The 16751-nt window shown below is 35.0% G+C and overlaps 1 protein-coding gene across 3 annotated transcripts in view; it reads right to left on the reverse strand.

The window, feature by feature from the left end:
- Positions 1 to 556: 556 nt before the first annotated feature.
- The window catches only part of PRMT3 (protein arginine methyltransferase 3), a 129460-nt gene continuing 113265 nt past the window's right edge, over positions 557 to 16751 (reverse strand). For all 3 annotated transcript variants that reach the window (XM_013055890.2, XM_004752135.3, XM_004752136.3), the window contains 3 exons: positions 13547 to 13597; positions 13262 to 13349; positions 557 to 1508 (listed from right to left, as the gene is read on the reverse strand). In XM_013055890.2, the coding sequence (XP_012911344.1) occupies positions 1399 to 1508; positions 13262 to 13349; positions 13547 to 13597 (249 nt within the window). In that variant the 3' untranslated portion in view covers positions 557 to 1398. The remainder of the gene's footprint in view (positions 1509 to 13261; positions 13350 to 13546; positions 13598 to 16751) is intronic.

Genomic DNA, 16751 nt, shown 5'->3' on the forward strand with positions numbered 1-16751 from the left:
GTTCCCTAAGACCAAAAGACAATTTTTAAAAGAATTTTGCTATAGTAATTTCTGTCAAAATATTTTCACCCATTCATGTACTTAAGGGCACTATTTGATGAGGGAACAATTCCCAAACGAATCTAATGTAGACAGCACATATTTTGTGGAAGGATCCTTGACTGACTAATGATACTACCATGTAGCATTTAATGAATGTCTTCTATGTGTCAGGCACTGATTGAAGTAGCTGGAATGTATTAACTCATGAACTAGTGTATTCATAAAGGGAGAGAGAGGTGAAGGAACAGGACTATGATCCAACAGCAAGTAAGAGCTGTCACCAGAGCCTGCACCTAGGCACTGACCCCAGAGCTCATGCCGCTCAACACCACGCTATGCTGCCTTGTGTAGGTCTTATTTTGAAGAAAAACCAGCTGTTGAACTGAAAAAAGTGTATGAGCCAGCTGTCCTTAAATCCCCATTTTCTTAAAGATGATTCCTTTGACAAGACTTTTTAAAATGCTTCTGATCTTATAAAAAGGCTTTAGTATGTTAAGATATTTTATAATGTTAATGGTTGTTGTACACATTTTATTGAATGTTTTCTATTTTGCTTTTCAAATTGAGTCAATAACTGTAAACACCACAACTGTAAGTAGATTAACAGTTACATGTAAATCTAGTTTGAAAAAGATATATTAGTAAGTAAGTACTTATTTTTCCCGACCTTTTAAAAACTTGTATGAAACCTAGGATAAACACAATGAAATTAGATTTCCTGGGCAGTACTAGAAAACTGTCTGGCGAAGTAACTTCTGCAAAGATGAGAAGTTCAGAACTAGAGGGTAATCAACTAAGCTGTCTTTTAAATATGATTTGTGTGATGTTCTTTTCCATATTTTAGTCCCTCCCACTTGCTCTTTACTTATACTCTAATATTCTACCAAATAATACAATTAAAAACTACTCCTCAGAGTAGAAATCTGTAATAAAATGTACAATAGTTTGTATATAGTTACTAGTTTAATATAACATTACCCAAATAACTAATCAGTTACTAGTGCTTAAAATTTATAGTAAGAAACATTAAAAACAACAAAAGACTACTTCTGTCTCAAATTTAGGCCTATTTAAATATTTTCAGTATAGCTAAACTCAATGTAATGGTTACATTTGTAAAATCTTGCTGAGCAGACTTCCAAGACTGTGATAATAATGTAGGTGGTCCACTAGGAACTGTTGTTCTCTTCCTTAGCTGAATTATATGAGATTCCAACCACATGTCTCTCATCTTGAGTAGACTCATTAGAAAAGATCCATCAGCTACATGCTCACATAAAACCCCCTCTCTCCACTCCTACTCATAACCCACTGCCATACTAAAAACTGCAAGTTAGTTGTGCTTTCATAGCCTTTTTACTGGAGACCATAAGTTTGAGTTGAATTATTCAATGTGAGGGTCACAATGAGAGAACGTGGATCTTTCTTATTCTTGTGGACTGTTATCCTTCCTTTCAAGGCTTCACCTATGGAAGAGAGGCAAAAGATGTGTTTAAGAATTCAAGGAATACAGTATGGCAGGAAAATAATAATGTATACCTAGTACTTCTTGCTTATTGTTGTGAGACAGTTCACTCATTTTGGAAAAAAATTAATAAATTTTTAGGACAATTTTATGTTTAATTTTTGAACAAAGCAGATCTAAAAAAATGAAAAAATTTAAAATTAATTTAAAACATAACTGAATATTTAAAGCATGAATAACAACGATGTATTGGGAGATAATCCATGTATAGCACCAACTGGGGAAGTGAAATTTGCTCAAAGGATTGGAAGGGGTAAATGGAAGTAAATTACTGAGAGTCTTAAGTTATAAATGAAATGGCGTACCAATGTTTGATAGTAGTCTGGTAAGCTAAAAAGGCATGCTGGAACTCTTGAGCAACAATTATAAAAACAAACCCAACACATGTAGTTAATTAGCCAAGGGTGGAGATAAAATGAAATAATAAAGAGTATTCAATAAAAAAAAAAGTAGCAAGGAAAAAAGCAAGAAATAACAGGGGATACTTGAAAAAAAAGCAAATGACAGAATTAAATCTAGTATCACCGATACTAATATTAACTGTAATATGTATTAATACTTTGAATGTAGAGACAGCATCAAAGTAAAAAGAAGGAGTATTATTCTATATAATATTCTATATAATGTAATTCTATATTAATCATAGAGAGTCTGAAATGGCAGTATTAACATCAGACAAAAATGACTTCAGGAAAAAATATACAACCAGAGATAAAGAAACACATTTCAAAATAATCATTCAAATCATAGAGACCTAATGACTTTTATGTATGACTATATGACTAAAGAGCTTCAAAATGCATGATGCAAATCTGACAGAACCACAGGAAGACAAATATAATCCACAATTATCACTGGAAATTTCACCTCTCCTCTGTCAATAATTGCACTAACAACTTGACAGAAAACTAGAAAGAATATGGAAGATTTAACACACTATTATCCAACTTGACTTGGTTGACATCTACAGAACCAAGACAGATTACATCTACATATGCTGGGTCATAAAACAGATCGTAATACACTTAAACATAAAGAAATCATACAGAATATGTTCTCTGACCAAAACTGAATAAAATTAAAAATTAACAGAAAGATACTTGAAGATACTTGAATAATCCCAAAACATTTAGGAATTAAACAAAAGACTTCTAAATATTCCATAAATCAAAATAAAAATCACAAGGAATATACTCAAAGAAAAGTAACTTGAGGCCCCTGGGTGGTTCAGTAGGTTGGGTAATTAGGCATCTGACTCTTGGTTTCAGTGACTATTGTGATCTTATGGATAGTGGGATGGAGCCCCCTGTTGGGCTCCACTCTCAGCAGGGAGTCACCTTAACAATTCTCTCTGTACCCTGCCAAATAAATAAATAAAAAAAGAAAAAAAAAAGGCAATTTATTTTCCTTTTTTTTTTTTTTTTTAAAGATTTTATTTATTTATTTGACAGAGGCACAGTGAGAGAGTTAACACAAGCAGAGCAGAGAGCCCGATGCGGGGCTCAATCCCAGAACCCTGGCATCATAACCTGAGCTGAAGGCAGACACTTAACCGACTGAGCCACCCAGGTGCCCCAAGGCAGGCAATTTAAAACATATTACTTTGGGGCACCTGGGTGGCTCAGTGGGTTAAAGCCTCTGCCTTCGGCTCAGGTCATGATCCCAGGGTCCTGGGATCGAGCCCTGCCTTGGGCTCTCTGTGCAGTAGGGAGACTGCTTCCTCCTCTCTCTCTGCCTGCCTCTCTGCCTACTTGTGATCTCTGTGTGTCAAATAAATAAATAAAATCTTTAAAAACAAACAAACAAAACAAAGAAACACTATTACTTCTATTACTTTCACTTCTTAGAATAGCGAATATTTAAAAAAAACTGAATTTTGATTTGATTCCTTAGGATGAATGATTAGAAGTGGAATACTTTCAAAAAGGCATAAAGTATATTCCAGTTTTTAATTCCTGCCATCTTCAACAATGCTGGTGTTATTAGAAACGAAACAAAAAAATGAGTAAAAGAAAACAATACAATACTTTTGTTATTTAAACACTGTCAGAATCTGACTACTTTGATTACACTTCAGTGATTACCATATCATTTCAAATGTTTAACCACCACCTTAAAAAAAAAATCCTTTGTGCATTCAAGTTAGTGATTTTGTTGATGGATATGAGGTATTGTTGCAAATGTTTCTTTTTAGTGCATGTCCTCTAATGGTTGCTGCTGTTTGATTTAAGTTTAATCCTTAAGATAATGGTCAAAATCAAAAGTGTTCTATAGAGCTTATGAGGCAGGCATCAAATTCTTCATTTCAAGTTTAAAGGATACATTGAAGAGTTCTATGTAGCACAAGTCAAGATGAACTAGTTATGGATACTTTTGATAAATTTTCATGAAAGAAAAAAAATTTAAGCATCAATAGTAAACAAAACATCTGAATAATTAAAACGTCCTAACAGGACGTTTTAATTCCCTTATAAACTAGTATAATTTTCATGTCTTAAGGTGAAATACAAGCAAAGTAACTATTTCTATAATAATCTTAATTTCAAAATGAGGGTGCAAACAGCACTTATTTAAGTTAATTAAATAGCATGAAGGGTCACAGTAATAAATACATAATTCACCCTGCTGAACTCCCGTCAATTGTTTAGGCCTGACAAAAGTGCCAAGTCAGTAGGTGTAATACCAGAAGGGATCGTAGTAATTAATCAGTGTCAAATAGATATAAAATGACTGATGCCGTTAAGCATGTGTACTGTATGGGAGCTGCAAAGTACATTCTCTGTGGAGCTGAGCTGTTACCACCTTGTTTTTATCATCGGCAGACGGCCATTAGTACCACAAAGCAGTGTTGCTGTTCAATCAAGAGCAAAATTGATTTCATTTCAATTCTGTTCTAGTGGCTTTTTAAAATTAATTTCTTCCAGAGCAATGAAATTTCATTTCCCCAGAAGGGGGAAAATTTTAAAATCATTATTATCACTATTAGAGCTTAAAGAATGAAAGAGAAAAAGATGGATTTTCCATCATATAACGCTTACTAGATACATACAGAGAAAGAAAAATAAATAGCCTGACTTTAGTCATATTTTCAAAGCGAAATTACATGAAAAAGATATGGATTTTTACAGTAAACACTGCCATATAAGTTCATACAGTAAAAAATTGTACATTAAAGGAAAGGGGACAAACACATTGAATTTAAACTTTAAAGTAAGTGTTCTCTAACTACTTTAAAAGTATTAATTCTGGGAGGATGGTTTGTTACTCCCAGAATGCTAGAAGTCCTCAAATGTTAACAGCATTTCTTCTGAAATATTTTTAGATCTAGGCTGTGAATAAAATATAATAAAAAAGCCAAACACCAAACAAAACAAACTAGGCTCATTATTTTATACTTCCATTTTGCTTTTGGCCAAATGTACAATTCTTAGTCTGAGAAATTCCTTATTCACACAACATCTTTTCTTATTTTCTAAATATCAAGTCTACCCTTAAGGGTGGAAAAAGAGATTTACTGTTACTAAAAATATTCACACACCTGCCCCCATGCCCCACAATCTAGGCAGCATAATGAAAGACATATTTATAATATTTTATTTTATAAATCTTAACATATTAGTTTCTAGATACTAAAACAAGACTTATATGCACAGCAAATTATTCTGAATAGACACTTGGCTTTATTTAATTTTATCTAATAATTTTAGAGCATAAGGAGTCCAAAATTACTTTTAGTTGTAATTAAACACAACTACAGAGAACTCTTCAAACATGCCAAGATAAATCTGAACACCAAGCTATTCAAGTTCAATAGTATGATAAAATTTTTGAGAACATCACAGTTGACAAAATGGGACAACCAAATAAAACGGCCAGTAAATGCCTTTGGCACAATGTCACCCAAGGTGATTAGAGGAAATGAAATTTCAATGACAATGCTTATCACTATACTTATTGGTACATTCAGTAAAATATTTACAATATGGCAAATACTACCATCAGATCAAAAAGGAGAAAGACAACTTATCTATTAGAAAACCCTTTATCACAGCATATTGAGATGTACTAACACAGATGTATGCATGAAATGATCTAGGAGAACAAAGCAGACAGTAGTTAATTTTCTAAGGTGAGGGAAGATTTATAGAAATAAGCTGGGTAATGCAGAGAAAACTGAAATTTATCAAGTGAAAGAGATCAAACAGCTTTCTAGGTAGACTATCTTAGAGTAAGGCAAGGAGTAAGAAAAGATAGGAAAGTTAGCTAAAAAATGCGTGGTCTGTATAAATCCACATGAGCTGGAGCATATGATGGGCTACTGATGTGGAATGTAACACACTGGGACTGGAAATGAGGAGAAATGGTCAGATTATAAAGGGCCACGGAAAGAAATTTGGATTTTATCCTGGGAATATTGACAGTGAAGGTTTTTTTTTTTTTTTAATTAACTGAGGGTAAAATGTGCACATTTTATGTGTGCAGCAATGGGTTTTACCATTATCTCACTTTCCTAAACTTTTGCCTCCCCAAGTCTCAAAGACTATCTCTTACGTTATCTTCCAGAAGTTTTGCAGTTTTATACATTTATATTTAGGTTTTTGATCCATTTAGATTTGGTTCTTGAATACAGTATAAGGTAAGCATGAAAACTACTTTCCTGTACAAATACTTAAGTTGTTCTAAACACTATTTGTTGAAGACTATCATTTTCCAAGTGAATACAGTGACCTTTTGGAAAAAAATTAACTAACTATACAAAAATGGGTCTATTTCTGGATTCTCTACTTGTTATAATAATCTCTGTCTGCCTATAGTATAATATCTTACTGTCTAGTTTAATGTAACTTTTTAGTAGTTTAGAAATCATACAGTATAAGGATTCCAATATGATTCTCTGAAAAACTGCTGGTTACTCCACGTCTTTTGCATCTGCATACAAATTTTAGAATCAGCCTGCCAATTTCTTTCTTTCTTTCCTTCTTTTTTTTTTTTTTTCCCCAGCCTGTCAATTTCTATCTTGCTAAATTCTCTTATTAGTTCTGTAGTTTTTTGAGATTCCTTAGAATTCACTGTGGACACAATTATATTACCTGTAAATAATGACAGATTTATTTCTTCCTTTCCAATGACTTTTGTTTCTTTTTTCATTCCTTATCACACTGGCTAAGACCTCCAATATAAGAAAATAGGAGTGGTGAATGTGAACATTCTTGCCTTGCCCCATACAGAGGGAAAGCATTCAGTTTTGCTCCATTCAGTATGATGCTAAGCTATGGACTTTGTGTGGATGCCTTTTATCAGGTTGAGGAAGTTCTCTTTTATTTCTAGTATGCTATGAGTATTTATCATGAATAGATACTGAGTTTTGTCAACTGCTTTTTTTTTTTTTTTAAATTAAAGATTTTATTTATTTGACAGAGATCACAAGTAGGCAGAGAGGCAAGCAGAAAGAGGGGAGGAAGCAGGCTCCTTGCTGAGCAAAGAGCCCGATGTAGGGTTCAATCCCAGGACCCTGAGACCATGACCTAAGCCGAAGGCAGAGGCTTTAAGCCACTGAGCCACCCAGGCACCCCTCAACTGCTTTTTCTGCATCCACTGGATGTGACCATGTGGTTTTTCTTCTTCGGATTGTTAACATGGTTGACTGAGCCTGGTGGTGGATGTTAAGGAGGGCACATATTGCATGGAGCACTGGGTGTGGTGCACAAACAATGAATCTTGGAACATTGAAAAAATAAAATAAAATAAAAAAAGAGACCATTAAATGATTCTAAAATATTTTTGAATTTTATATTATTGACGCAATTTTGGATTCCTGGGACTAAACCCCACTTGGTCCTAGTGTATTGTTTTTTTAAAAAATATTGCTGGATTTAGTTTGCTAGTATTTTGTTGACAATTTGTACATCTATATTCATGAAAGATGTTGTTCTGTAGTTTAATTTTCTTGTACAATTTTTGTCTGGTTTTTGGTATCAAGGCCCTTATAAAATTAGTTCTCTTTTATTTTCTGGAAGAAACTGTATAGAATTGGTGTTATTTCTTTTTGAAGTAGCAGGAAGAATTTGCAGTGAAGCAATTTGTGCCATGGAGATTTGTTTTATGGAAGGCTTTGAGGCTGGCTGCCTGTTTTTGTAAATAAAGCTTAACTGGAGGGACGCCTGGGTGGCTCAGTTGGTTGGACGACTGCCTTCGGCTCAGGTCATGATCCTGGAGTCCCGGGATCGAGTCCCGCATCGGACTCCCAGCTCCATGGGGAGTCTGCTTCTCTCTCTAACCTTCTCCTCGCTCATGCTCTCTCTCACTGTCTCTCTCTCAAATAAATTAAAAAAAAAAAAAAAAAAAAAAAAGCTTAACTGGAACACAGCCACACCCACTCATTTACATACTGTCCCTCAGAGTTTAAGGTGTTTGTGGATCCCTACTGCAGCCACTGTGGGGTTATTGGGGCTAGGATATAAGAGAACAAAGAGAAAAAAAGAAAAGAAAAATGGGGATTTCTCTAAGCATTAGGAGATCCTTTTCCCATTCCTCAAATTAGAATTAGAGGAGCTAGTTCATCTGTGCTGATGCCTTAATTCTGAGTTTTGGGCTGCCTGAGATCAGACTGGGGATACTCGAAGCAAACAAATCATAAATTTATCACCAGTTCAGGGTATTCGAATTCTGGTCTTCTCCAATTTATCTGATATTATTTACTTTTCAGGGACCTCAAACAGCTGTTCCACGCATTCTGGTTTATTCAGGGTGCATTCGGTGAGAAAGCTTATTTTCACTGCCCTAAAAATCCTCTGTGCTCTGCTTATTTGTATCCCTTGCCCTCGGCAACCACTTTATCTGCCGCCCCCCGCTCCCCCCGCCACTGTCTCTACAGTTTTGCTTTCTCCAGAATGTTATATAGCTGGAATCACAGTGTGCAGCCTTTTGGGATTAGTTCTTTCACTTAGTAATATACGTTCAGTTTCCTCCATGTCATTTCATAGCATCAGTTTATTTCTTTTCAATAATATTCCATTATGTGGATATACAGACCATTTAGTTTTAATATAGTTATCCATGTTTGAATATGTCTACCATCATACCATTTTTTAAAAAAATTTTATTATTTGACAAAGAGAAAGAAAGAGAGCGAGAGCGAGCACAAGCAGGGGGAGTGGCAGAGGGAGGAGGAGGATCCCCAGCAGCCAGGGAGCCCAGTGTTGGGCTTGATCCCAGGACCCTGGGACCAAGACCTTAACTGACTGAGCCACCCAGGTGTCCCATACCATTTGTTTTCTATTTCTTAATGATTGTATCTTCTTCTTCTTCTTCTTCTTCTTTTTTTTTTTTTTTAGGATTTTATTTATTCTTTTGACAGACAGAGATCACAAATAGGCAGGGAGGCAGGCAGAGAAAGAGGAAGGGAAGCAGACTCTCCGTGGAACAGAGAGCCCGACTCGGGGCTCGATCCCAGCATCCTCGGATCATGACCTGAGCCGAAGGCAGAGGCTTTAACCCACTGAGCCACCCAGGCACCCCGATTGTATCTTCTTTTGAACCAAATCTTTTTCTTGAGATTCCATTTCATCTTCACTACTAGCTTATCAGTTATATTTTGTGGCTTAATTAAAAAAATTTTTTTAACTTGTTCCTCTGGTGTTTACAATATACATATTTATCATGATTTGCCATGAAATGAGTTCATGTGCAATGTAAAAACTTAATATATTTCCATTTTCTCATTAATTTTTTTGATCACTGCCATAATTTTATGTCTGTTTTGAAACCCATAATATATTATTTTTGTTTTAAATTATCTTTTACAAAATTAAAAAAATGAGTAAACAAAGTCTTTTTTTTACGAAGTCACACATTTACCATTTCTGACATTTCCTATTCCTTCGTTCAGATTCCACTTGGTGATATTTTCCTTTCACTTGAGAAGCTTACTTTATCTTGTATTGACAATCTGCTGGAGATGAATTCTTGTAGTGTTTTTCTTCTGGAAGGGTTTTATTTAGGCTTCATTTTTTAAATACATTTATTCTAAATATAGAATCTAGATTGACAGTTTCTTTTAGCACTTTGAAAATGTCATTTATCATCTGGCTTACATAGCTTCTGAAGAATATTCTGATACTATTCTTTCTTTGCTCCTCTGTTTTATTTTCTCTGGTTCATGTTAAGACTTTGATATTATTATCACTATTTATTGGCAATTTGTTTGTGATATGTCTTGGTGTTGTTTTCTTTGTATTGATCTTACCTAGGGTTCATTGAATTTCTTCAATCTGTGGGTTATAGCTTTTATCAAATGAAAGAAAATTTGGCCATTACTGCATCTTCAAATATATTTTCTGTCCCTGCTTCTTTCAGGGACTTTTTATCACATTTAAATTAGTGTGCTTCATATTTTCCCACTGGTTACTGTGGATATGTTCATTTCTTTAAAAAGTCTTTTTTCCCTCTATGTGCTTCATTTTGGATATATTTTATGCTGCATCTTTAAGAAAACTGACCTTTTTTGCTGTTAATTGCATCGAATGGCACTTTCACTTCAGATACTATAATTTTCATCTCTAGCAGTTCTATTTGGGTTTTAAATATCTTCTCATATAACAGCAGTTATGTTTCTTTCTTTTTTTTTTTTTTTAAAGATTTTATTTATTTATTTGACAGAGAGAAATCACAAGTAGTCGGAGAGGCAGGCAGAGAGAGAGAGAGAGGAGGAAGCAGGCTCCCTGTTGAGCAGAGAGCCCCATGCGGGACTCTGATCCCAGGACCCTGAGATCATGACCTGAGCCGAAGGCAGTGACTTAACCCACTGAGCCACCCAGGCGCCCAGCAGTTATGTTTCAATATGCTTGTGTGCTAATTTCATTTCTGGATCTGTTTCTTTCAATTGACATTTTCCTGAATTTAGCATTTGATTGGAAGTTTAGGCCATGATGAATTTTATGTTGTTCAGTGTTTTTTTTTTCCTTTTTTGCCAGTAAAGTTACTTTGGTCCAGTTTTTTTTTTCTTTCTTTCTTTTTCTCTTTTTCTTTTAAGGAGGCTTATTTTTAAGCTTTGTTAAGGAACATGCAGGTTAGCCTTTAGTTTAGGGATAGTTTATTCCTACTATGAAGCTATGGTCCTTCTGGACTGAAGAGAGTCCAAAAGGAGTCCCCACTCTAGCTGGTTGAAACTCAAATACCCAGAGCTACATGGAATCTCTGAGAAGTGTTTGTTCACAGATGCCTCAGATGCTTTGCTTGACCTCAGGCATTTCATCCTACCTCCATGTATCTTAGTACACATCTAAAACTCAAGGGGCAAAAACCAAAGCAAACCAAACAAAAACCAAAACCAAAAAAACTTAAGGGGGCATTGTGTGTAGATTTCTGGAGGCTTTTGCTGATTAGCATGTCTTCTTTAGTACTCTGCCCAGCAACTTCTGGTTTCTACTCACTAGTACTACCACCAGCGGTTTAGGAGGGTTTAAAAAAAACAACAACAAAAAGGTGTTGTATTTCCTTATATAATCCCTTCTTTATACTATCACAGCTGAGAAGGACCACATTTTCCTTACTTTGAAATTTCCCTTTTAAGTTTTTCCTGGTTGTATTTTAGGGGATTCCAAAATTTTGTGGTGTACTGGTCTTACTATTTAAATATAAGCACATATACAATGGCAATGAAAGAAATACAGAATGTAGACAAGGCAATATTACAATCATACATCTCCTTCACAGTATTCTGAAAAAGCTGAATCAGTTACTCTAAGGATTACTGGGTAATAAGTAGTTAGGATTTCAAAATTTCACTAGAATAAAATAATACTTTGTTGTAATTAGTAGGAGAAAATTCAAATGCTATCTTAAATCTCTCCCAAGATTTAAACATGAATGAATTAGCACAACCTTTAAAATTTAGCACTAAGATAATAAAATGGGAACTGTGAAGAAAGCAACATTTTCAAGTTTCCAAGTATCAATCCAAATACCAAAGCTATACAAAAACCCAACCAAACAAAAACAAATGAAAATGTAATAAAATCTCATTTGTGCTCATCACACTTCAGTTTTGCTGTGCTCAAGCTTTTTGGAGAAAGAGAAAATGAGACCATCAAGGTTTCATTTCCGTAGCACTACAATCTTAAAGGAAAACATGACAACGAGGTGCTGCTTTACTCTAATAGTGTTTATGTGCATCTACCAAATTCAATTTATGCACCAACAGTGAAATAAACTATACCGGAATTTTATGGAATATTTGAAACAGAGAGAGAACAGTATAATGACCACCCAGACCCACCACTCAAGTTTTGTCAAATCTTAACATTCTCCCACAGTTCCCTCAATTTCTAAAAGGAATAATTCAGGTCTATGGCACTGAATCCCCTATAAAGCCTTCCCTGATCCTATTTCTATTCTTCTGCAGGGGCAGCCACACTGAATTCCCCAGTTATCATTTTTAAGTATTGCTTCTTACTTTGACTATGTGTGTTTGTGCATGAAACTGTTTCACTGGTCTTTAAACTCCATATAAACAATGTATTGTAGGAATCACTCTTTTTTGCTTAATGTTGCTTCTGATATTCACAAATACATGATTAATCTGTTACAGAGATTTTACTGTATGCAACTATCATATTTATCTATCTTCTGTTAATGGGCATTCAGGGTGTCTCCAATTTTTCACTTCTACACACCATACTGTTGTCAAGATTGTTGTAGACAGGCTGCAGGGGAGACTGTTCAGAATACATCCCTAGAAAAAAACTGTGGTTTTAGCAATGATACTTATACATCTATACTTAACTTGAAGGTAGCAAACTGTTCTCTAAAGCTGTACCAATAAAGACTATCAGCAGAAGAGTATAAAAGTCCCATTTGGCTACATGATTGCAGGTACTTGGCCTTGTTAAATTTTGATTTTTTTTTTTCCTGTAGTGATGGATAAGAAAGTCTCTTATATAGTTTTAATTGGCCTCTCTCCCTGAGTTCCTAGTGATTTTGAATTTCTTTTCATGGAAGTTTGTTATACATTCAGGCTTCATATAGTCAGAAAGCTTTCTGCAAAGGTGGGGGAGGATAATTTATATGTAATAAACAATTTAAATAACAGAGATTCATTCCACAGTCAAATTCTAACTTTTGAAGCTAAGGGTATAGGTACGTAAGAACTCTAGGTGCTCATCAGAGTGAGCAATCAATGAGGTACAAGATAGAAGAATGCAGAATTGGGCCAGTCCTTGAGCACCATGTGAGATTTGAGCGGGTACAGACTGGGGAGAGCCATGTAGACACATATACTGAACACTGTAACTACTGAATAGCATTCTTTTAAATTTACACTTCACCTCTATCAGTGATAGTCACTTTGGAAGTGAAATCATTTTTACTTTTATTTGCAACTTAATATATACTACTAGTTAATACTTAAAGAAAAGTTGTTGGAATTACTTTGTGGTACTCAAAATAAAAGCTACATATTAAAGCACATTTTAACTGGCAGGAATTATAAATCTAATCTAAATAAAAGTTTTCTTTAAATCACTAGTTTATTGAAATGATATGCCATCTAAAATTTATGTAGCTCTAAGAATATCTTATTTACTTAGCATGTTGCGTTGTTTCAAAGACAGTGGGCATAGAAAAAGTCCCTGTGAAATGAAGGAATAATGTTTACTTCAAAAAGAATAAGAAATTTCTCTCCCTTTTTTTTCTCACCTGCTTTAACGGAAAATGGCTTTTCCAATAGAAATATTGTTTGTTTCCAGTGTGTTTTGGCACTCTGGGGGCCCGTGGAGAACACGACCTGCATTGGTAAGAGTTCAAAAGTATCTGATGAAGTACAAGATTTTTAATATCATGCTACATTAATCTACTACATCAAATACAAGCTCCGATTGCTTACAATAGCAAAATGCTTATGATCAAACACCTTGGGGCACAAAAACAAAATACAATGTATTTCACATAATTAATTCTTATGGGAAAACTCATAATACTTACCCTGCTGTGACAATTTTTCTCAAAATATATATCAAAGTAGCCAGCAATTGCCTGTTTAAAAAATAAATAAATAATTATTAAACTAATTACATGACATAACAATTATTCAGTCTTTCAAGATAATGGCAAAAAGAAACCATTTCAAAGACTAGATACCTCTTATACTTATGACAGGTCACTATTATCTCTTGGAAAAGATGTTACATGTGAAAATGAAGTCATATAATTTGGCTTTCTCCCACAGAAACAATATAATAATAAGGGCAATAAGGCTAATCAAATAACCAATATGTGTTTTATTAGAGAAATAACTGTGGTAGACTACTGAAAAGTGAGAGACCACATGAAGGAAGAGGCTCAGCCAGCCTCAAGAGCTGACCCATGCTCTCCCAAAGACAGCCTGCTGTGCAGGCGGGAGCCATCTTGGAGCTCTGTGCTCTGCTCTCTGCTCTCAGACAACTGCAGCAGCCTGAGAGACTTGGGGAGAAACCAGCAGAAGAACTAGAGGACAAGTCCAGTCCAGACTGCAGAATCATACACAAATAAATCTAAATGATTGTGACTTCAAGGTACCTGGTTTTAAGGTGGTTTGTGACACGGCAGTAAATTTAACTTAAACATACTCTTTTATACAAAGATCTCATTTAATTTTTTCTGATCTTGTGCATCTAATTTTAAAGCAAAGTACTATGAATATTTTTGTAATGAGATCAACAGAATTTTTAAATGCCACTTTTTGGCTGAAGATAAACTAAAAATATATAATAGTACTCAAATAAAACATGCGTTTAAGCAAATACCCAAAGGAGAACCTCTGAGATAACTCTAAGGGTTACTGTGATAGTATAAAATGATCTCTAAAAGATGAATATTCAGATGAGGATATGTAATTTTCATTTCTTTTTAAAATTTAAATGATACCATCCCTTTTTCTTTCACTAACAGCATTAGCTTTATCTATTTTTAAAACTGGCATTAAAAAATAGTTATAAGGTGTTAAAAATAGGACACCGATTATTGAAAAATCACTATAAAGCTAGCTTATTTGTGTACTCTGCTGCTTTTGTTGAGAATGTGAACTTTTATTGATCTGTGAGGTTAATATGGATTGGGCCCAAAACAAGTTCAATATTTAACACTGAGGTTCATTACATTTTAGATACCAACAAAGAATCAAAATACTATTTATAATTCTATGAAACAGACAAAATATAAAACAATGTAGTACTCAGGTACAGATTATTATAGAAAACTATGTAGTTACTCAGAACATTTCTAAAACATGACTTCTATCAGTTGATTTCCTGGTATTTCTCCATAGACTAATTTAACTATTTTCTTAAATTTATTCCTGTATGCCAGTCTTGTTCACCAGTGTCCAGAGCAGTGCCTGGCCCATAGTACACAAAAAATATTTGCTGAGAGAATGTGCTTATTATATACAATTCTATTATAGAACTTACCATACTTCTTATAGTTAGTTGTGCTATCAGACTACAATGTGTGTGTGTGTTTTTAAAGATTTTATTTATATCTGTCACAGAGAGTGAGTGAGTGAGCACAAGCAGGGGGTGCGGCAGGGAGAAGCAGCAGCAGGCTCCTGGCTGTGTAAGGAGCCCCATGTGGGATGGGATAGGATCCCAAGAACGATCCCTAGACCGTGGGATCATGACCTGAGCTGAAGGCAGTCGCTTAACCAACTGAGCCACCCAGGCATCCCAGACGGCAATGTTTTTTTAAAAACAAAGCCTATGTGTAATTCATATTGTTGCTCTCCTTAATTTGCATAGGTCTCTCATGTAGCATGTTTTCAATACATTTTAGTTAAGATTTTCAGTTTCAAATTCAGCTAGTCTTACTATGTTGTCAGGATACTTTATGAAATTAGTGAATTTGAAAAGAAGACTTAGAAGTTATAATTTTCAACTGAAAAACTGAAAAAAGAGAATGTGAGAATCATGGCGGGGGTGGGGGAATGAGAGGAACCCTACTTTGTAGGGTCCAGAAAAAGTCTCAGCCTGACCTCTGAACTACAGATTAGTTCCAAATCAACATAACAAAGGCTGAGAGAATGGAACTAAAATCTCAATCACTGGCACAGGCCTTGAAAACCTCTAATCAACAAAGATCTCCAGAACATAAGAGAGATTTGAAAAAGCTGTGAGAGTTAGACTAATCACTAAATAGGGTCTGTGTAGGAGAGCCCAAAACACTACAGCAAACGTTTAAAGAACTAGACTGAGATGTGAACCACTGCCTGCCCAGACATGGTTGACAGGGCTTATGTTCTGGCTTTAACTGGGTTGACTGCCCACTCACACCAAACATCAACAACATTCTCTAGATAATTATAACAGGACCGACAGTAGGCACGACATAACACGCACAACATCCAGAAAACAATCCAAAATTATTCAACACACAAAGAACCAGGAAAATGTCTTTAACTTTTAAGAAAAGAGATAATCCACAAATGCCAACTGTGAGATGACCCAGAAGCTGGTACTATGAGACAAAAACTTTAAAACAGAATTATAACCATGCCGTTATGAGGCAACAGAAATGGGGTTGTAAAAACACACTGAAATGAAGTGAAAGATAGGAATTCTTGTAGAGGAAAAAGAATGAATGAATGAATGAATGAATGAATAAATAAATAAAACTAATGGAAGTTTTAGAATTAAAAAATGTAATAACCAAAATAAAAAGCTCCCTGGGATGAACTGCAGAATGGAGATGACAAGGAGAAAAAAAAGAAAAAAATCAGTGAATGTGAAGATAGGTCAATAGAAAGTATCTAATTTGAAAAATCAGCAGAAAAAGATTGAAATACAATGCAGGAGCCTCAGGGGCCTGTGCAACTAACATACAGGTAAATGGAGGTCCAGCTGGAAAAAAATATAGGAGCAGGAAAAACCTTTCAAAATCTATATCCAGCAAAAATATACTTCAGGAACAAAGGCAAATAAAGACATTTTCAAGAAAAGGTAAACTAAAAGAATTCATTGCCAAAAAAACTTTAGAAGAGATGTTAGGGGTGCCTGGGTGGCTCAGTGGGTTAAAGCCTTTGTCTTCATTCAGCTCAGGTCATGATCCTAGGGTCCTAGGATCGAGTCCCACATCGGGCTCTCTGCTCAGCGGGGAGCCCGCTTCCTCCTCTCTCTCTGCCTGCTTCTCTGCCTACTTGTGATCTCCTTCTGTCAAA

Source organism: Mustela putorius, unplaced genomic scaffold, assembly GCF_011764305.1.
Source record: "Mustela putorius furo isolate JIRA1106 unplaced genomic scaffold, ASM1176430v1.1 tig00003859_pilon_pilon_pilon, whole genome shotgun sequence".
NCBI classification, from domain to species: Eukaryota; Metazoa; Chordata; class Mammalia; order Carnivora; family Mustelidae; genus Mustela; species Mustela putorius.